General features: G+C 49.9%; 1 protein-coding gene across 2 annotated transcripts in view; it reads right to left on the minus strand.

Annotated features, from left to right (window-relative positions):
• Positions 1-1668: 1668 nt before the first annotated feature.
• NPAS1 (neuronal PAS domain protein 1) overlaps positions 1669-21973 on the minus strand; it is a 99918-nt gene continuing 79613 nt past the window's right edge. For both annotated transcript variants that reach the window (XM_084612169.1, XM_084612170.1), the window contains exons 8-12: positions 21720-21916; positions 21093-21199; positions 17248-17395; positions 10612-10718; positions 1669-6899 (exon numbers count right to left, since the gene is read on the minus strand). In XM_084612169.1, coding sequence (XP_084468295.1) covers positions 5635-6899; positions 10612-10718; positions 17248-17395; positions 21093-21199; positions 21720-21916 — 1824 coding nt within the window. In that variant the 3' untranslated portion in view covers positions 1669-5634. The remainder of the gene's footprint in view (positions 6900-10611; positions 10719-17247; positions 17396-21092; positions 21200-21719; positions 21917-21973) is intronic.

The following is a 21973-nucleotide window of genomic DNA, read 5'->3' on the forward strand; positions in this document are numbered from 1 at the left end:
GTGTGAGGCTTTTTGTAGTGTTCTGACATCCCTCCAACAAAATCCTCTTACTTTGTAGGAATACCAGAGGACAATATTAGTCTGTGAATTAGGAAGTCTTGCACTTGGTATCCTAGCACCTCCTGTGTGGGGAGTAAATACTAAGAGGATCTTATGGAATTATTCCAGCTTTACACTATTTGATAGAGCAGAATTTGGTCCCGTCTCTCGGCCTCCAGGAAATGATGCTCATGAAAGCCGGGTGATAAAGACACGTTGGCTATTTTTCAAACCAGAGGTGGCAACCCCATTGATTTAAAGCTCTCTGGGCAATGCATAGTTCGCAGAGGCAACGTCCCCAGGGGTTGTGCACTGGAAATGACTCTGCTCCATGCATTAGTAATTGATGTAAATGACCTTCAGAGCATTTGGCATTACGGGCTTCTGGAAGGTGAGGAGTTGAGCAGATGGAATGTGTTAATCGCAGTTTTCTTAACTAATGCAAAACATACCTGGACCATTTTCCCCTGCTGCAGCTTCTGTGGTGTACTTAATCTGCTTTGCACTGCTGTAGCATCTCTCCTGAGGGTTTCAGTGTCTTGCTGATATCTCCATCTGACCTGCTGCTTTTGCCTGGCCTTTCTAATGACGATTAGCTCTCTTCCCTTTCTGAGGCATCTGCCTTTTTTCCTTATTAGTTGTCCACCTATTTAAATTATACTGTAAATTTTTTGGGGCAGGGACTTGTCTGTTAAAGCACCATGCAGGCATGTTGTGTGTGTTGTGAATAAAACATATAGGACTGTCAGTTTGGCACATTTCACTAATAGCTGTTGTGAGAACTTTTTTCTCCAGTTTATAAACTCTGTCCTATTTCCCTATGGTGTCTGCTGCTTGGCTCATTTGGCGAGCACCTTTTGAAATACCCAAGAGGTACAATGCCCAAGAGACTAGATGAGCCCTATAACTAGCCTGGGCTTTGCAAACGCTGCCAGTCCTCATTATTTTGAAGCAATTTCTACGAGAATCTTTCTGATAACCTTCTGATAGCTGCTTTCCATGATGGATGCAGCAGCTCGCCCAGTAAAGTTTGTAGAAGTTTACATTAACTTATCACGTAAAATCTCTTCTTTTCCCTTTGAGTTTGAGTGAAACACTGATGTACTTTTTTCAGAGTAACAGCCGTGTTAGTCTGTATTCGCAAAAAGAAAAGGAGTACTTGTGGCACCTTAGAGACTAACCAATTTATTTGAGCATGAGCTTTCGTGAGCTACAGCGAAGTGAGCTGTAGCTCACGAAAGCTCATGCTCAAATAAATTGATTAGTCTCTAAGGTGCCACAAGTACTCCTTTTCGTTTTACTGATGTACTTGAGCAAGATGAAGCAATGTCGGATGGTTATTCATGAAGCATGGTCTAGTGTCTGGAGCAAGGGATTAAGTCAAGAATCCTCGGTTATATTTTCAGCTCTGGGAAGGAGTGTGGCCTAGTGCTAAGTGTAAGGGATGGGTTTGCTTTGGTGTTCCTGGGTTTTATCCCCTGCTCTGACACTGGCTGGGTCTGTGGCCAAGTCAGTTTCCTCATCTGAAAGGGAGAATATTTACCCAGATCTAAAGAAGAAAACTGCAGTCAAATATTGAAGCTTCTAAGCATATGATTGAATGTGAAACATTACTGACTAATAATTTTATTTCTTTTAAATGCCATGTATGCATGAAAGCTAATGACAAAGGAGGGTGTAAGCAGTAAGAGATGGAGCAAGAACGGAACAGAAAATGCAAAGAGCAGTGGAAGGGTCTCCTGCTCTCTTCCCTGGACCCAAAAATAAAAGCCCCCTCATGTAACTTACCTCAGAAGAGCTGCTGAGTCCAGGGCTATGGCTCTGAATGTCTTGTTTTAATGCATTGTCCAGCTGCATTTCCTGTGAGAGGGATTAAAGTAGGGACCATCCATCTGCCCAATTCCTGTCAGTCTGAAACCTTTCCAGGTATTCTTAAGCACAGCTTTGGAAAGTCTGACAGAGTGAGTTTTGCTGTCGTGAAAATCACTTCACTTCTTTAAATCTGCTAGCAAATAGCCATCAGATCCAGTCATCATTGAAAATACACTGGGTGCTTCTTCACAGATCATGTGCTGTTGACTGACAGCTTCTGGGCCTCTGCTAGAGAGGCAGGGATAGATGTGTGTATGAATTCCCTGGTACCAAACTGAAACCTACTCCCCAATTTAAGGCATGTTTGCAAGCAAATGGCCTGATTTTCAGAGGTGCCATGCACCCACAACTCCCATTAAGACTGGCAACAGTTGTGGCTGCCAGCACCTTTGACAATCAAATCCTTGGCTGTTCACAGTGGGTTTCCATCCCCGCCCCAAGCCCTGTGTCTTGCTGGGAGCTGACATGTTCTGCTGCTGTTCCATGGCGTTTCATTCATTTCATGGTTTCTTTTCATGAAACCAAAAGGGGAGAAACAAGTTGATTCCTTTTTTTTTTTTTTTTAATTTTATTTTCATTGAAATCCTGGACCGCAGAAAGCAGCCACAATGACAACACCCAGTCAACGATGGAAGCTACCTTCATCGGACGAATGGGAATGGAAAAATTAAAAAAACACACAGAGATCCTTTAGCAAAAGTTACAGAAAAAGAACGTGGCATATAAGCACTACTGGTTGGGGTTGGGTTTTGTTTAACAGAATTATACAAATCTCTTTTTTTTTTTTTTAAATAAGTGCTAAAAGTCATGACATCGGTTTACCTTTTTAAGTGCAGCCAATGGAGTTCTCTTTGCCTCCTTTTGTTCTCCTAGCTTGCAGGAAGGAAGGGGTTCAGAGGTGGCTCTGGCACCCCCCTGAGGGCTTATTTTTGTTGGATCATTCAGTTGAAGGGCTGTGTTTGCAGGGGGAGCGGTTGGATTGCTTGGAAGAGGCTCTGTCGTACAATGCCAGCCTTTCAAACTAGTCACTGGTTCAAATCCAGCCCAGCGTGACCGTGAACACTGCTCGCTGGTGTGCGGTGATCTGGGAAATTAGTTGATCTTAATTTAGTTCCTAGTTGGCCCCACAGCAGTTCCCCCTCTTGGCAATCTCAGCGCAAAAGCCATGGATTGAACAGACCACAGAAATGGAACTTCTCATCCCTAGTGGGTGGGCTTACCATGGCAGGGGTCAGTTGGCAGGGCTGTCATTCCAACAGCTTTAAATACACATCAAGGAATAAGGGACTACAGTAAATCAGTGTCGCTTCCAATGACTTTGCTGAATGACAGCCCAGATCTATAAAGGCATTTAGGCACCTAAATCTCTGATTCGGGCACCATCCCAATCCACAACCCCCCCACCCCTGCTCGGCATAACTGGTTAGTTGCCTAAACCTGGTGCCTAAATCTTCCCTGGGTACCCAAGTTTCTGCCTCTGGGCATATGCACAATGCCTCATTCAAGGCATCTGGGTGTCTATCTCATGCCTAGGCCCTAGCATGATCTACACACCTGAGGAAGATAGGCGTTTGCTTGCGAGTCTTGAGCCGGTGGCCATGCTCCGAGCACACCTATATACTTGGGTCCTATTCAAATCTGGCCAGAGAAGAAGGAGATGCTGCCCACTTGGTGGTTGGAGCACTCACCGGAGGTGTGGGAGACCAGGATTCAATTCCCCTCTCTCCCAGATGATGAAAGAGGATTTGAACGGGGGTCTCCCACCTTTCAGGTGTGCCCTAACCAATGGGATATTCTGATGTCAGGCTCTCAGATTCTCCTGTTGAAGTTGTTCCCCTTTGGATAAAGAAATAGAGGAATCAGGGGGACTGAACTGTGGGTGGAAGCCCTAACCACAGATGACCATCGTTCTTACACACTCTGGTCGAATGACCATTTAAGCGTTTATCGAGTATCTTAAGCAACATTTGACAGGGAGGTGTGTGCAAATGCTCTTGCTGTAGCTTAAAAGCAAATGCAATTTGTGGCTGTGTGGGCTGGATTTCAGCTGAGTATAGCTAGTGTTTGAAGCCACTGGAAGCTGGGGAGAGGGCTCGCTCACTCCCTCTTAGGAAAAAGGCCCTGCCATGAAAATGATGGTAATGAGAAGAACAGGAACTCTCCAGCCAAGCCGCTAGAGCAACCTGGAAACCCTTTTCTTTGCATCCAGCTTCCATTCATCCTTCCTTGAATAGGAGAAAAACACTCAGTGGAGTTGGGGGAGAAGCCTCTCTCTTTTTTTTTTTAACCAATTCCCCCTCCTTCTAGGGAGGAATAAAAGGAAGTTTGCTGCTGGCACAGAGCAGGGTAGCAGAAGGCCTGGCTGAAGAACATAAGAACGGCCATACTGGGTCAGACCAAAGGTCCATCTAGCCCAGTGTCCTGTCTTCCAACAGCAGCCAGTGCCAGGTGTCCCAGAGGGAAGGAACAGAAGAGGCAATCACCAACTGATCCATCCCCTGTCACCCACTCCGAAAGATCAAAGCACTCTCTTTATTTTGTTGTTAATCTGCAAGGAAAAGCACTTAAGCATAGTTAGCCCTTACAGAGCGCTGGGCCAAACTGCTCGGTGGGTCAGAAAACAGGCATAAGTGGTCAATTAGTCTTACCTGCAGTTATATGCGGCTGGGATACGACTGAAACTTACAAGCTGAAGAGGCCAACAGGGCTGGGAGGGGTAAGAGAAGCAGCCACCTGGAGCTGGTAAGATAAAGAGGAGGTGATGAGGGATGGGCGCATTGTCTTACACATTAAAGCAGCTATGGAGAGGGTGTAAGTCACCTCATTTTGCCTTCCCCACTGATCAGAATAAGCAACTCACTTTGCTACTCATGCCCTCCCTGCTGCATTTACCCCACAGATTTCTACGGAAGCTGCATCCATTTGCTCCAATTTACATTGCTCTCTCGGTGTCTTGGCTTCCCCAAACCCTGTTCTGCTCTTGGTTACCATGGAATCACTCCAGATTTTACCCCCGTGTAACAGAAGAGGAACAGAATCTGGCCCCCAGTTTCAACAATGGGGATGATATTCAGCTCCATAATAAGTGTCTGGCAGTAAGGATTGATTAACGTTTATACAGCATTTTGAAGCTGGAAAAGTACGAGGGGCCAGATCCTCTACTGCTGTAAATCAGCCTGGCTCCATTTTTTGATGGAAATCGGGTCACGTCATGAGTGCAAAGCGTCCTTTCTTCCCATGCACCATTATGCAATAATGGGAGAAAAGGCAAAGAGGGGAAGGAAGCTCATCCTGCTTTTAAAGATATAAATCAGGAAGGGGGGGAGGGGTGAGCTGATGCTTGCTGTGATTCTGGCTCTTCCACAAAGGGTAGCTGATTTTTAAAAAGTGCAGATTCTGTTTTCTGGTGTAAATCTGGAGTAACTCATGGACCTGCTTTGGATTTACACCAGCGTAACAGGAGCATCTGACCCAGAAGGATAAAGCTATGAATCAGGGAGCAGAATACTGATTTGTGCTGTGATTTAGTTGTGGGGCGGGGGAATGAGACATGAGGATTGATTCCAGAATAAAGATTTTTCCCTGCTGAAACATCCAGCAGCTCCTGTGGTCGCGAGCCCCCGAGATGAGTTTCAAAGGAGCACGGACTTCAGCGCAGAGCTCAGTGCAGAGTCAGTTCGGGGTGGCGTATCTAACGAGACGCCTTCAGGGCAGCTGCGTGGCTTAGTCCTCTTTGCGCTCTGTAGCTGACAGGCTGTGGATGCCGCCGCTGGCCATGGAGAAGGGCAGCGTAGAGAACAAGGATTCGGCAGCTGTGAAAACGCCCCCCGCGGCGCCCGAAATCTGCGCCAAACCGGTGGCACTGGCTGAGTTCCCGAACGGCGCCACCATGTTGAGCCGCTGGATGTGGTGGTACATGAGTTCCATGGAGGCCTTGGACTCCACGCTGCCGATGTCCATGAGGTTGATTGCATGGGAGGCAGGCAGCACATTGCCTGGCACAGCCAGGGTCACGTCAGCTGGGGCGTATCGGATAGTGCTGGTGGTGTAGAGGCTCTGGGAGCCGGTGGTGCTGGCGATGCCGTGGTGCCCGCCAAGCTGGTGCACCAGCGGGAGGACCACGTTCCCCGCGTGGAACCGCTGGAGCGCCTCCATCTCGCCAGGATAGACCAGGGGGGCGAAGGGCGTCGACGTGGCCCTTTCCTCGCACGGTGAGCCCGAGAGCGGCGGGGAGAGCGTTTCAGCTGAGGGGGCCGGCAGCATAGCCCGGGGAGATGTGCTGAAGGGGGCCTTGGCCAGGCCTCCGCTGCTGTCCATCTCGGGAGGGGTGAGGACTGAGTCCGGGATGGAGACGTACAAGTGGGAAGTGGCTTGCCTCAGAATGGGCTTCTCCAGGCTAAGTGCTTTGCTCACAGTGTAGGGGGGTCCCTCGTGGAGGGCATCCCGGGCAGAGGGGTAGGTCCACAGGGCGGCCTTGTCGTACTTGGGAGCCTGGCTCTGCTCTGTCTTAATGCTAAGCGCTGCACTGGTTTTCGGTGGGTAGCTCCTCTGGGTCTGGATGACGGAGGCGAACTCCGATGTGCAAGGCTGGCTCGGCCCCGCGTTCCTCCCTGCCGCCATATTGTACCCGTTCACCCTCCTCTCCAGCGCCACCAGCTGGGGCGGGAGATCAGGTTCCTCCTCGCTGCCGCTGTCCGACTCCTCAGTGCTGACGAGCGAGGCCTCCCGGGGGGGGCTCTCCGGCTGGAATTCCAGCTTGATCCGTTTGCTCCGGGGCCCCCTGTGCCTGCTCTCGGCGTCGCTCGCCCCAGCGCCTTCCGACACGTCCTCATCCTTGTAGCTCATTTCCGGGCTGCTGGCGTCGTTCTCCGCCATGGAGCAACGGGCCCCATCATCCAGAGTGCTCCGGGAGTAACCTTTGGCCAAGGCCCCAGCCGCTTTGGGCAGAAACTGGTTCCCCTGCTTGTGTTCCGGCCCATGGTCGCTCTCTGGAAGGGAAGAAGAGAAGGTGATTCAGGAGCAGCCTACTCAGCAAGGGATCTGGACGGAGGTTGTTAAACTCCACCTAGCTGCTTTCTGCCAGCAGGCGATGGGTTTATTTTATCTAACAAAATATTTTTCCAGCGAGACACCTAATGGGAGGTTACATCCCATTTTATAGCTGCTTCCTACCTGCAGAGCAGCTAATGATCACAACCTCATGGCATGCACAAACCAGCGATGCAAAGTCAACACGGCATGTTTCCTCTTAGACTGTCCCCCTCCTGCCAGGTCGGATCTGATTCTCAGCCTTATGGCCAAAGAGGAGAGGACAAAGATTAGCTCCCTTAATAAGTTTGTGCTTTTCTTCCATCTGAATATTACAACTCCGGTTCAGCGCCACAGCGCTGACCACCTCTGCTATACCGACGGAGAAACCAAGATGCTGAGCAGCGCCCGAGGTCACACTGTACCAGAACCAGGAATAGAACCCGGGCGACACAATGCACAGGGCTGTGCGCTAATCACTAGCCCAACCTGCCTGTCTCCAGGGTTGTCTATAGCTTCAGTGCAATAGGATTCCTTCATGCTCTGGGCTGGTTAAGGGCCCAAACTTGGATCCTCTCTATAGGGCAATACATTGGAGATGGGGAAATGCTGTTTGGGTCCCATCTATTTCATTCGTCACCAAGGGCCAGTGCTGGTTTCTTCTCTACATGTAGAGCTGGTCAGAAAATGGATATTTTCCATGGATTTTTTTAAAATTAAAAACAACTAGATTTGGAAGGATTTGTTTTTTTGTCGGTAAATGCTTATTTCACCATTTTCACATGCAAACCGATGAAATAATATTTCCATTGATAATAATAGAAATGTACAGATAGGCAAAGTAAGAAAAATGCTACCAGGGAACTTATTCCAGCTTGATTTAAGGCTCCTTAGCATATTTTGACATGGGGTTTAACAGACATAACGCTTTAATGTTTTGAATTTCAATGGGTCCTGTCAATAAATAGTTGTCTGACACCCCGTAGTTTCTCGCCATGTTGAAAATTTAAATTGATAAATTTTAAAAATGCTTAAAATAAACATTAATAGGGGTTGAAATTATAAAACTTGAATTCTGCCAAGCCTAAAAACAACACAGTACATTATTTTGTCTGAGTTTTCTACAGCACATTTCATTTTTTTTCCCATCAGATTTGAATACCAAAAAAATTTCATCTGGACAAAAAAATCTATTTGGAAATGCTGCCACTGTGTATCATGGAAAGCCTCCTGCTTCTACGCTCTATTGGCCAGGCTCTCTGTTGGATGACATTTCCCACGATGCCTCTGGGTCTTGCCTCTTGCAGAAGGGAGATCGTGCACCATGGGAGTCCTTAGCTGTGGGGTATCATGGGAGATGTGGTCTGGCCAGGGATCCCAGCCCATACAGGAGAATGGGGACACAAGCCAACCACACTACAACTCCTATGAGGCTCTGTGGTAGCATATCCAAATCAAAATACTTCCGGTTTTGGATGAACTAGTTTGTTTTTCCCATGCAAAATGTATGTTTTCCACAGGACACAGGCACTCAGCGTGAAAAATCTGGTTTCCACAAAAACCCAATTTTTCATCTGAAAACTGTTTTGATGGGAAACTTTCGACCAATTTAATACTATCTTCTGGTGTAGTCACACCCTGCCACTAGGCCGTGGGCCAACCCTCTACTCGGTCATTGTAGCTCTGTCTGCTCTGGATTTCGCATACGTAACCAGGCTTTGCAGGTTGCTGTCTGAAGTAGGATGCACAGGGTTCCGTACTCACGTAACTACAGTAACACAGGGGGAGGGAGAGAGGCTGGGCTGGATTGGAGAGATGTTTAGGGTGGGGTGTGTCTATGGTCAGCTTTTAAGGAAGCAACAGTAGGTGCTGACTAACACGGTCTCAACTGGTTCCCCAGGCTCCCCCATTCATCTGTCCCCATCTGATGTCTCCTGTCTTATAGTGGGACCGTCAGCTCTTTGGGGCTGTCTTTGTACAGCACCTACCATGGTGGGGCCCTGGCATGTGACTGGGGCTACCATAATACACCTAATCGCAATCAACTAGCACAATGGGGTTCTCGTCTCTGGCTGGGGCTCCTAGGCGCTACCGTAATACACCTAAGAATAATACTGGAGGATTTTAGCAACTGGTGAGTGTGAAAAGCAAGAGTTGGGTATCTTTCAAGTAGGCCAGCCCGAAGGGGGTCCTTGGTGGTTGCTGGGAGAGTGGTGATGACCGAGTAGGACCCTGGCAGACCGTACATTGGCACAGGCGTAGGGGTCTGATACACTGACCTGGCTTCCAGTGCACTATGAGGAGGAGGGTGCGTGGAATTCATTATGACTAGGGCAAACCTGATGTTTCCCGCAGCTTTAGCCCTGTGATCCTTTGGGACTCCAGAGAGCCTACCATGGCGCTGTCAGATTTGAAAGCTAGAAGTGGGGGCTGAGAAGAGGTAGTTAGAAAGGGATAGTGGGAGCCAGGTCTCCTGGGTTCTGGTCTCTCCTGTGGGGACAATAGATCCTTATGTCCCAGGAGGTTGCATTAATTAATGCCTGTAAAGTGCTTTGAGATCCTCAAATGAAAAGCAGTTGAGAGGGGTGAAGTATGCTCCTCTGTTGTGCATGCTGCTACCTGGGAGGTTGTCAAAGGGAGCCTGGCAAGAGACGAACACGAGTACTGAGTGTTTGTGAGGGGCAGGAATTTACCTGCAGATCCAAAGTTTCTACCGTCCCTGGAAATCCGCCTCCCCGACACACACACGATCTGACCCCCTAGCAAAGGACTGCCACACTATGCTATCTCGGAGCATGACCCTATGATATAATTTATCATACGCCAAGAGAGGTTAATTAAGATGAGGCTGTGTCTGGAGTGAAATTAACCATGCTTTGCCCTGCTGTGGCATCCTTCCCCGGAGGATCTTAAAGCACCTTACAAGCATTCAGTCAAAAAGCCCCATGATACTTGCCCCTGTAATGGGTAGGAGAGATGATGTATTTCAACCCTCCCTGAAATGCAGCTACCTCTGGGGTGGGGTGCAGCGGCCTGTTAAAAGCCATAGAACAGGCAAGGAAGTGAACATGAACCCCCCCGTGTATTTGAAATTGCAGAAGGATTAGGGGAAGCTGATAGTTCTTGCCCAAACTGGAATTTGGCCAGGACACAGGGGGTTAACGTGTGTGAATCACTGGAGCTCTGTGGCAGTCAGAGCTTGGCTGATTTATGCCAGCTGAGGAGATGCCCTCAGGTTGCTGATGAAAATGATCCTTAATGATCATGAAGTCAGGGCTTACTTTTTGCCCCTTATCTGCAAGCCCAAATCTCCCACAACCACAGTGAAATGCCCTCTGGGGTCATGACTTAGAAGAAGGGAGAGCACTCCTTTTTGAATAGCTCCCCACCCCCTGCATGACTGTACCTCCCAGAGCCGCAATGGGGCTAGAAATGGCTTAGAAAAAAGAGCCTCCCCCCTTCTCCCCCCTGGCTCACCTAGAGAGATGGGGCTGGGACTGCTAGTCTGGGGCATTCATAGATTGTAAGGCCTGAAGGGACCACTGTGATCATCTAGTGTGACCTCCCTGTGTGACACAGGCCAGAGAACTCCCCTGAGTTAATTCCTTCATGGTGGGTATATTGGCAAAGCCAAAGCTAAAATACCCATCAGAGCGCAGCAGTGAACTTTACCTTTGAAGTCGGGTTCCAAGTCGGACACGTCGGAGGCATCGGTCTGTCGGGCTGGAATCCCAGGCAGCTGGAAGATGTCCAGGGCCGTGTTCTTACACTCGGGTTTGCTAAAAGGGTTTGGCAAAAGTAAATCAGAGAAACAACAGATCAGGTTGTTCCCTCCATGGATGGGATTTCTGTAGCACAAGCTTAGGTGCCGTGGGAGGCAGTATGGGCTAGTGATTAGAGCAGGGAACTAAGAGCCAAGACTCCTGGGTTTGAATTCAAGGTCTGGAAGGGCAGTGGTTAGAGCACAGTGGGATGATTGGGATTCAGGACACCTGGGTTCTATCCCCAGCTCTGGGAGCAGAGTGTGGTCTAGTGGTTAGAGCAGAGAGGGGCTGGGAGTCAGGACTCCTGGGTTCTATTTCACTTCAGAAGTGAATTCAGCTAAATCAAATTAAGTCCATTTTAATTCTGGATAAGAGCACCCACGGAGGGGTTTAGTTCAGTTCAACTAATCCATTTTAAAAGTGAATTCAGACTAAACTTTCCTGAAACTAGGTCTACACTAGAAACTGCACAGCGGTACACCTGTAGTAAATCCTCCTTGCCAAGAGGCGGTAGCTGGAAGAAGTTTTAATCAATCAATCTAGTGCTTTGGGTTTGGGTCAACTTAACTGTGTCTCTCGGGGTGTGAATTTTTCACATTCCTGAGTGATGTAGCTGAGTCGATCTAACCGTCTAGTGTAGACCAGCTCTGAGTGTCTCTGTACAGACAAGCCCGTAGGCACCTAGGAGATTTAGGTGCCCATGGGCTTAGGCGCCACCTTTGAAAATGTCAGCGGCATCTAAAAGGTGGACTTAGGTGTCTAAGTAACTTGCCAGGGTCACAGGCAGTTTGTGAGGGAGCTGAGAATTTAACCTAGGTCTCCTGTGGCCCAGTCTAGTACTCCTATCCCCCAAGCCATCCTAGAAAGGGCCTCCCAAAGGAGACAGAGCAGTGTGTGCTGATCCTTGGTAGACTGCTAAGCCTGCTGGGAGGCCATGAAATTAAACCAACTGAGCCCTAACAAAAGAACCGAAGAAGGAAAACTTGATTTCAAGCTGACACAGCCAGCCACCTGCAGGCTGGTCTCTGCAAAACAACTCCACTAGGGCTATCGCCTTATTGTCCAAGAACAAACAAGGACAGATTGGAAATCGCAAGCTCTCTCTTTTAGAAAACAGCCAGCTTTGGGGTTTCATTGTTTATGGACGGGCAGAGTTGGCTCTGATTCAAATGAGCCGTCCCCTGCAAACGGCTCTGCCAGAGCTCGGAGTGGGGAGGAAGGGGAAAAGCACAGCGCCAAGTTCTCCCCTGGTGTAACACCCATAGCGTCACGGTGCAGCAGTGTAACTCCCTTGAGGTAGATTGTGCTACACCAGGAGTGAAATTGGCCCACCCTCCTCCATGTTTGTATCAGCTTGACTCCAAGGATCCCAAAGCACTTTATTAACAATAATTACGCCAGAAGCCCTACAAGGTAGCCATGACAACCCCCCATCATCTTACAGAAGGTGAAACAGGACATATGCTATTCTAAGCATTAGGCTTCCCTTCGCTCTAAGCTGAGAGGCGAACCCAGGAGTCCTGGTCCCCTTCTCTAGCCACTTCCTGCTATAGAGAACTAATCACTGGGTTGCACTGTCCTCCCAGGGTTAGCCATAGAACCCAGGAGTCCTGAGTCCCCCAGACCCTCTCTGTAAATCACAGTCCCATCCCATATAACAATATAGAGAGTAACCACTAGCTGGTCTCCCTTCCAATCTAGCCCAGCCAGGGCGCATGACTGGGGAGGCTAGCGACAGGGGAGCGCCCCCGAGAGCGACCTGCTGACAGTGGGCTCGGTCTGGGTTGGGATGGGGAGGGTCCCCCTTGCCGCCCCCTCATCATTCATCACGTGCTGCTTCCCAGAGAAAAGAAAGTAAATAAGTTTCCATTCCGGCAAGGCTGAGAGAAAGTTAATTAGTCTCTGTAATTACAGCACTAATTAACTAAAATACTAATCACCCTGACAAATCATACACTGGTATCTGTAATTACTTACAGGATTAGCATAATAATAGCTCCTTTTGCTTTAGCGGGGGGAAAAAAAACAGCCATTAATAACCATCTGTTGTAGTCATTCATATATTAATTTATTTTAGATATAAAAAAAAAAAAACCCCTCTCCTCGCCAGAGAAAGTGTGTCATTCTGGAGTCGCTTTAATGGTGCAGGTGGGGGAGACACTCCAGACTAGTGGCGATTTTTTGCAGTGTCACACCCATCCTGCGATGTTTGCTCAGAGCCGTTTTCTGACGCTACGGAGGCCAGTGACCAAAATTCTCCAAAGCCAGAAGGGACCATTGTGATCATCTAGTCCAGGGGTTCTCAAACTGGGGGGTCGGGACCCCCTCAGGGGGTCATGAGGTTATTACATGGGGGGTTGCGAGCGATCAGCCTCCACCCCAAACCCCGCTTTGCCTCCAGCATTTAGAATGGTGTTAAATATATAAACTAGTGTTTAATTGATGGGGGGGGGGTCGCACTCAGAGGCTTGCTATGTGAAAGGGGTCACCAGTACAAACGTTTGAGAACCACTGATCTAGTCTGACCCCTGTTGCATAACCCAGGCCAGAGAACAGCCCCCAAATCATTCCTAGGGCAGTGCTTTTTAAAAAACATCCCGTCTTGATTTAAAAATGGTCCGTGATGGAGAATCCACCCCGACCCGGGGTGAATTGTTCCGCGGGTTAATTGCTTTCGCTGTTAAAAATGTACATCTTCTTTTGCGCCTGAAGTGGTCTAGCGTCAAGGTCAGGGGCCACATCCGGGTGCCTCTCGGCGCTGAAGGGACAGCCGCCTTGTGCAGCGAAATGGCACGCCAAGCTAAGCTGAGGGGCGGCCCCCGATGAAGGGATATTTACGGCCAGATCCATTGCTTGGGCCTGGTGCAAAGGCCCAGGTGTCACAGCAGCCAGGGCACTAGACTATGGCTGTATCCACACGCCAGCGGGGAGTGCTGATCAAGGTTGCACACTAAAAATAGCAGCGTGGTTGGAGCAGTTTGGGCAGTCGAGCAGGCTTGTACGAGGGTGGCTGGCCCACCCCACTGCCTGAGCCACTCTGGCTCTGCTGCTGTTTGGACTGAGCTGGCTCGTGTCTGCCCACCCATGCGGGGAATCACAGAATCATAGAATACCAGGGTTGGAAGGGACCTCAGGAGGTCATCTAGTCCAACCCTCTGCTCAAAGCAAGACCTAGTCGCCAACTAAGTCATCCCAGCCAGGGCTTTGTCAAGCCTGACCTTAAAAACCTCTAAGGAAGGAGATTCCACCACCTCCCTAGGGAACCCATTCCAGTGCTTCACCACCCTCCTAGTGAAAAAGTTTTTCCTAATATCCAACCTCCCGCACTGCAACTTTAGACCATTACTCCTCGTTCTGTCGTCTGCCACCACTGAGAACTGTCTAGATCCATCCTCTTTGGAACCCCCCTGTATCCACTGTACCCCCTGTAGGTAGTTGAAAGCAGCTATCAAATCCCCCCTCATTCTTCTCTTCCGCAGACTAAATAATCCCAGTTCCCTCAGCCTCTCCTCATAAGTCATGTGTTCCAGTCCCCTAATCATTTCTGTTGCCCTCCGCTGGACTCTTTCCCATTTTTCCACATCCTTCTTGTAGTGTGGGGGCCCAAACTGGACACAGTACTGCAGATGAGGCCTCACCAATGCTGAATAGAGGGGAACGATCACGTCCCTCGATCTGCTGGCAATGCTCCTACTTATACAGCCCAAAATGCCATTGGCCTTCTTCCAGCTGCTCCGTAGACATACTGTGTCAGGAGACCTAGGTTCTAGTCCTAGGTCTGCAGGGTGAGCCTGGACAAGTCACTTCGTATCCTGGATCCTCTCACAGAAATCAGTGGAAATTAGGTCCCCTAAATGCCTTTGAGGATCTGGGGCTTGCCTCTGTTTCCCCCCCATCCCCCCACTATCTTTTACTGTGGGTTTGTGAAGCTCTCAGCACAGGTTAGGGGCTCTGGGTGGGGAATGGGGTCTAGTGTTTAGAGCAGAGGGGGCTGGGAGTCAGGACTCCTGGATTCTAGTCCCAATGCAGGGAGGGGAGTGGTATCTAGTGGTTAGAGTAGGGAGGCTGGGCGCCAGGACTCCTGGGTTCTGTTCCCAACTCAGGGAGAGGAGTGGTGTCTAGTGGTTAGAACAGAAGGGAGTTGGGAGTCAGGACTCTTGGGTTCTAGTCCCAGGTCAGGGAGGGGAGTGATATCTAGTGGTTAGAGCAGAGGGGTCTGGGAATCAGGCCTCCAAGGTTCCATGTCCTTCTCTGTTGTGGCATGGCGCATGTCATTTCCTCTCCCTGTGCCTCCATTTCCCCGTGTGACCTCAACCAGGGATTCTAAGTGCTACTATAGATGACTGTATTTAGGCACCCGACTCCTTTGATTTCAATGCAAGTTAGACTCCGAAACACCTTTGAGGGCTTCTGTTCCTATACCTGGGCAAACCGTTGCCTGGAATACATGAGCATGGGGCCCAGCAGAGACGCACAGCTCTGTGTGCGTCTATCAGAGCAGGACTGTGGGCGATGCAGATTTCCCCCTGCAGCCCTAGCAGGGAGGTGGACAATAGAGATGGAAATGGCAGCTACCTGCTGGTCTCAGATCACATTTCCCAGGGTGTCTTCCACACTCTGCAGCTATAGAGAAATATTTTCTCAACAAATTACAGCCCTGCTGGAATGGGATGGGGGGCAAAGGAGGTTTTCAATCAGGTTTGCTGCTTCTCTCAATATTTAATAGTCTGTGCAAGCTAAAACAGGCTGGAGCTGGATCCTTGTCTACCAGGAACTGCTGCGATGAAGAGTATTAATCACTAAAACACTTACAAAGCGATCAGCCAGCCTGGCTGGATCTGATGGGCAAAGCACTAGACTAGGAGGCAGGACTCCTGGGTTCCGTTCCCAGCTTGAGGCGGGAGCATAGTCTAGAGATTAGAGCAAGGGTGAGGGGAGTGTGGTTAGAGCAGCGAGGGGGGCCTGTGGGGCAGAACTCCTGGGTTCTATTCCCAACTCTGCCACAGTATGACTGTGGGCAAGTCACCACAAGACTCTGTGCCTCAGTTTACAATGAGGCTAGTAAATACTGCCCCCACTTCCATGGGGATTGGGAGGATAGGTCATTTACTGCCTATAGGGACCATCTCCTCCTATGTGTTTACAGAGCACCCAGCAATGTTCCCTCTAATTTTTTCCATCCATGTGGGGAATAAATGTTACGTGCACTGAGGTATGTGTGGATGTGCACCGCCAGGAGAAACAAAAAAAACCTAGGGACAATATATATTTTTAAAAAGTTAAATAGGGATAATTACTCCAGCCAGGACAGGTTAGGCATTTTAGAACTCACTACTCAAAGAATTAAATGTAAGTGTGAGAGAAATACAAATGATGAAAGGCATAGACCAGTCAAAACACTAAAATAACACACTTGGAAAGAATAAAATTACAGAGAATATATGTGCATTGCAGGAAGTACCAAGAAGTACCAACAACAACAATAATACAAGTATGGGTTGGGAGGTGAGTGTGACACAGAGACAGTGCGTGTGTGACACAGTGTGTGTGTGTGTGTGTGACACGGAGACTATGCGTGTGCGTGCATGACAGTGTGTGTGAGACACAGATTGTGACACAGAGACAGTGCGTGTGTGACACAGACACAATATGTGTGAGACAGTGTGTGACACAGACAGTGTGTGTGTGTGTCACAGAGACTCTGTGTGTGTGTGTGAGAGAGACACAGAGACAGCATGTGTGCTGGCTGCTGGGAAAGTTTCTGAGATGCCCTGCGCTGTCTCTTTAAGACACTCATTGAAAGCTCTCCTGCTCTGTCCTGAGCCCTGGTGTCTCCCCTGCTCCGCTCTGCGGAGATGGGGGTACATGGGCAGGGGGAGGGGGAGAGAGAGAGTGCGTGTGTGTGTAACAGACAGACAGATACTGTGTGAGCTGCTGCTGGAGAAATCTCAGAAACAGTGCACTGTCTCTTTAAGAAAGGCACTCAGCCATTCACCCTTCTCCACAGTAGCTCTGAGTTCTGAGTCCAGCTGTGTCCCCTCCGCCCTGCTCTACGGAGATGGGGTACAGGGGCTGGGTGGAGGGGGACACCCTGACATCAGCACCCCCCCGCACAGCCAGCAGGATGGTCCCGGGAGCAGCTGCAGGACAGAGCAGCACGTGGAAGGAGGGGCACCTGGCTGTGCGGCATTTAATCTCTCCTGCCCAGCGCAGCTTACAGGGAACACAGCCCCGCACTGATCCTGATTGGCTGCTCCCATAATCCAAACATTAGTTCATCATACAGGGCTTTGGGATCCTCCGACAGCCTGCGCACACAGCATTGCCCTCTCCTGGATGAACTCAGAACAGCTCACCTGGGTGTCCTAGACCCCACAGAGTCAGCAGTGAATGGGGATTGCCCCGGAGCTCAGCGGGTGGCAGCTGCCTGAGCTTTTGGAGCAGGAGGGTCTGCGAATCTATCCCTATGGCCACAGCATGTAGAATAGCGACGCCCCTCTTCGGTAGCTTGCTGATTTGTTACAACCCAACCATGTGCTCTCACCTGAGGATGTAATTGACCCAGACCATATTCTTCTCGCTGGGGTTCTTGATATTGACCGAGATGGTGGCACACGACTGAATCCACACAAAGCCCCCGTTCTTCTGCAGCCAGCGGTAATAGCGGGTCACGACCTGGCCTTTTTTCAACACTAATTGAAAAAGAAGTTTGTCAGCTGAAGGCTGCCAGGCCCCACCCCTTCCCCTCTATCATGAGCACAGCGAGCCAAGAAAGGGGCTTTTACCCTCCCCACGATCCCAGGAAAGGTATAGTCCCACTTATCACAGCCACGGCTTCTTAATGGTTTATCCAGCTTGTCATCATCTCGGATGTCTCTGTGGCCCCTTTCATCTCTCTCCAGTGCTCATGTCCCCAGTTCAAGCTGGAGGTTGATCAACTGGAGAGGGGTCAGAGAAGAGTCACGAGAATGATAAAAAAGATTGGAAAACCTGCCTGATAGTGAGATTCTCCAGGAGCTCAATCTGTGTAGGTTAACAAAGAGAAGGTCAAAGGGTTACTTGATCCCAGCCTATCAGTAACCATACGGGGAAAAATATGTGATCATAGGCTCTTCAGTCTAGCAGAGGAATGACTAACACAATCCAATGGCTGGAAGTGGAAGCTAGACAAATTCAGACTGGAAATAAGGTGTCAGTTTTTAACAGTGAGAGTAATTAACCATTGGTGCAATTGACTAAGGGCCACGGTGGATTCCCCATCACTGGCAAGTGTTCAGTGAAGACTGGACGTTTTTTATATAAGAGATCTGCGCTAGTTCAAACCGGAATTAATTCAGGGCATTCCTATGGCCCGTGTTAGACAGGACGTCAGAGTAGACGACCAAATATGTTAAGGGCTGTTATAAAGAGGATGATGATCACTTGCTCTCCATGTGCACTGGAGATAGGACAAGACATAATGGGCTTAATCTGCAGCGAGGGAGATTTAGGTGAGATATCAGGACAAACGTTCGAACTCTCGGGGGAGTTAAGCTCTGGAACAGGCGTCCAAGGGAGGTTGTGGACTCCCCGTCATTGGAGGTTTTTAAGACCAGACTCTCAGGGCTGATCTAAGTTTACTTGGTCCTGCCTCAGTGCAGGGGGCTGGACGTGATGACCTCTTGAGGTCCCTTCCAGCCCGACATTTCTATGATCACAGTGGTCCCTTCTGGCTTTTGAAGCTATCTGACTCCATAATACACGCCAGGGCCCGGCTCAAAGGTTTGACAGGTTAAGGGCTAGTTATGATTAATAACGGATTGCACCTTTCATCCAAAGCAGCTTTCATGCTGCATATAAAGGCCCGAGTCCAGCTGCTCCCTCTCTGAGGTGGGATGCAGCAGCTGTTTGAACATCTGCCCTGCAGTTTAGGCCAGGAAGTGTAGAAAGAATCCTGCGTCCAGTTGAAACTGGAGCAGGAGGGGAGTGGTTTAGGGAGCAGGGATTTAATCTCCAGGGTTGGGATCTCGCCTGGACAAGCAGGGGTTAAATGCTCGGATTCTGACAGGGATGTTCGGAGAATCTTTAATGATCACAAGGGGTCAGGATCCAATTTGAAAGGTGGCAACGCCACCAGCAAGGCCAGCCCTGACTGCAAAGGGAGAGCCCCCCTAGTACCATGTTGGGGTCAGCACTGACTCAAGTGAGAGCAGCATGCTCCCTAACTTGCCATGAGCACTATTCCCTGTAGCATCCTGAGTGATCCTGAGAGGGCACCCATCCAAGAACTGAGCAAACCCAACACTCCTTAGCTTAGTAGGATTGCTATCAGCCCACCTGCCCAGGGGCATAACCATTGCCTGCTAGTGCGTCGTTCAGACACACCACACGGACCAAATCCATCCCTGGAGACAAGGGGTTGCAATATTCCCCTAGGTCTCTTGCACCCCCTTGCTGATCCACAGCCCATTCCTGGGTGCCTGCTTGGACTTCTCCAAAGCCAGATCAGCATTGGGTAAGGAACTATCAACCCCTAGTTTAACATAGCACACGTTACATGGATTAAATCTGGCTAATTGATAGATCTCAAAATGTCACTGTAAACAGGAAACCCACATCCAACAGATGTCTTTCCAGTGAGGTCCCACAGGGATCAGTTCTTGGCCCTACACTATTTCACATTTTTATCACTGACCTGGAAGAAAACATGAAAATCACCACTGAAATGACACAAAAATTGGTGGAGTGGTAAATAATGAAGAGGCCAAGTCGCTGATACAGAGCGATCTGGATCACTTGGTAAACGGGGCACCAGCAAACACTATGTGTCTTAACGTGGCTAAATGTCAATGGATACACCTGGGAACAAAGACTGTTGGCCGTCCTTACAGGATAGGGGAGTCTAGCCTTTGGAAGGAGTGGCTCTGAAAAACATTTGGATAATCAGCTGAACATGCAGTCGCAGTGCGACACTGGGGCCAAAAGATCTAATGCGAACCTGGGATGTATAAAAAAGGGGCATCTCAGATAGGAGCAGAGAGGTTATCTTATGTCTGTGTTTGGCACCGGTGCGTCTGCTTCTGGAATCCTGTGTCCAGTTCTGGGGCCCACAGTTCAAGAAGGAGGCTGATAAATTGGAGAGGGGTCAAAGAAGAGCCACAAAAATGATTAAAAGATCCGAAAACCTGCCGTATAGTGATAAGACTCAAGGAGCTCAAGCTATTTAACTTAACAAAGAGAAGGTGAAGGGGTGACTTGATTCCAGCCTATCAGTATCTACCTGGGGGCTCTTCAGTCCGGCAGAGGAAGGTCTAACATGATCCAATGGCTGGAAATTGAAGCTAGACACATTCAGACTGGAAATACGGTGTCAAGTTTTAAATGAGTACTTAGCCATTGGGACAGTTTGCAGTTTACGAAGACCCTTGAGGCTCAGCAAGACTTGCCAGGGATTCAGCACATCAGGTCTGCTGGGGAAAGGACAGGTCTGATGGCACCTCTTGCTGGACAGACAGTGCCACATGCCCGCCTGGAGGAAATCCAGCTATGGACAGAGTGCATGCATTACGGCTGGCCCCGTCGCCAGGGAGAGCACCCCACGCAGGAGGGACAATCAGGGAGGCAGGAACAGAACCCCTCTCAAAGCAAACCTGACATAGCCAGAGTTCAACAAGCAGCCACAGAGACAACTTGGTCTTTGGAGCTGCTCCCGACACTGGAGAGAAGCAGCTTAGACCCAGATCGGGGCAGGCAGCTTTACCCAAGCGGAACAAAAATACGCAAATGACAAAGAGGGAGAGGGCAGGGGCATCTCCTGCAGAGGCAGTGACGGGGGAGGAGAATCCATTGGCAGAGACAGTTCAGCAAGTATCCCAGGAGAGGATGGGGACACAACTTTCCTTTGCACTAGGAACCTGGCGGCATCCCGCACGCAGGCACAACTTGCTGTGTGTCACGGTAGCACAACTTGCTGTGTGTCACGGTAGCACTAACTGAGAGCAGGGCACCATGTTGTGCTAGGGGCTGGACCCACACACCCAGGGAGAGACAGTCCCCACCCAGAAAAGCTGACGGTCGAAACAGACCAAGGAAGGATGAGTAACCTTATTGTACAGATGGGGGAAACTGAGGCACTGAGATTTTTTTTTAAGTGACGCATGCTAGGGGATCTGTGGCACATCTGGGACACGAAGCTGGTCTCCTGGGTGCCCAGTGCCTCATTCCCACAGCACTTCCTGCCTCCAGCTGATGAATTTTACAAGCTAGGAAATCCAGCAGAGAGCCCTGCCCGCTGGGTTCTGAAACGTCCCTTTATATGCCTATCCCCACCGACATGGCATGGACCCTTCACCCCAAAGAGAGGAAGAGCTGGGGCAAACCAAAGCAGGGGACCGTAACTAGGATGCTTACAGTCCAGGTGGCTCTGCCGGATTCCTTCCATATCCTCACCATGGATAAACTGGTAACAGCTTTTCCCTACCAGCTCCGAGGGGCACAGGTCCATATAATCGCTGATCCTGTGGGCGGAGGAGAGGCAGGGAGTTATAAAGGCAGGGAGAAGCAGAGCGAGATGGGAAAGGGTGGACCAGCTGAATGCCACTGTCCCCCGTCCCGGCATAGAGACTGGCTAGGAAGGGGTGGCGACCTGGCATGCACCAGGATGCTATTGGATGGTAGGGGCCAGATCCCGAGTGTGGGTAAATTGGCGCAGCTCCACTGATTCCAGTTGACACTAACTGGGGGGTCTGGCCCTATTGACTGTAAGATCCACGCCAGCTGGGGATCTGGCCCCATCAACGCCAATGGGGCGACGGTGGCTTCACACCAGTTGGGGCCTGAAACGGAACAGATCCCTTGTAGCAGGGCGAGAGAGAATCCCAGAATACAAGGCTGTATCAGGTATTAACCTGAGGCCAAAATAAAAGGCACAGGCCAGACACCCACTGCAATGGCTCTAGATTTACCCCCGGGTGGCTGTGCACAGAATCTGGCACCAACCGAGTCCCTCCAGACCCAGCCCCCTGCCCCTGAACCCACCTGCTCTCACAGTACACGATCTGCAGGTCCATGTTGACCCGGAACACAAACATGTGGCTCTCGATGCGCACCTCGCTGAGCGTGGAAGGCGGCAACGTGTGGGCCAGGGCCACCAGCCCCAGGACTCGGCTGAGGACCGAATGGGCGTGGGAGAAGGACGGCAGGCGGGGGCGGAGACGGCCAGTGACATGAATCACCTGTGTGTGGTGGTGGGGAGCGGGGGGGGGGGGTCGGAGAGAAAGAGAGAGAGTTGT

The sequence above is a fragment of the Lepidochelys olivacea genome (genome assembly GCF_965140295.1).
Source record: "Lepidochelys olivacea isolate rLepOli2 genome assembly, chromosome: 23".
NCBI classification, from domain to species: domain Eukaryota; kingdom Metazoa; phylum Chordata; order Testudines; family Cheloniidae; genus Lepidochelys; species Lepidochelys olivacea.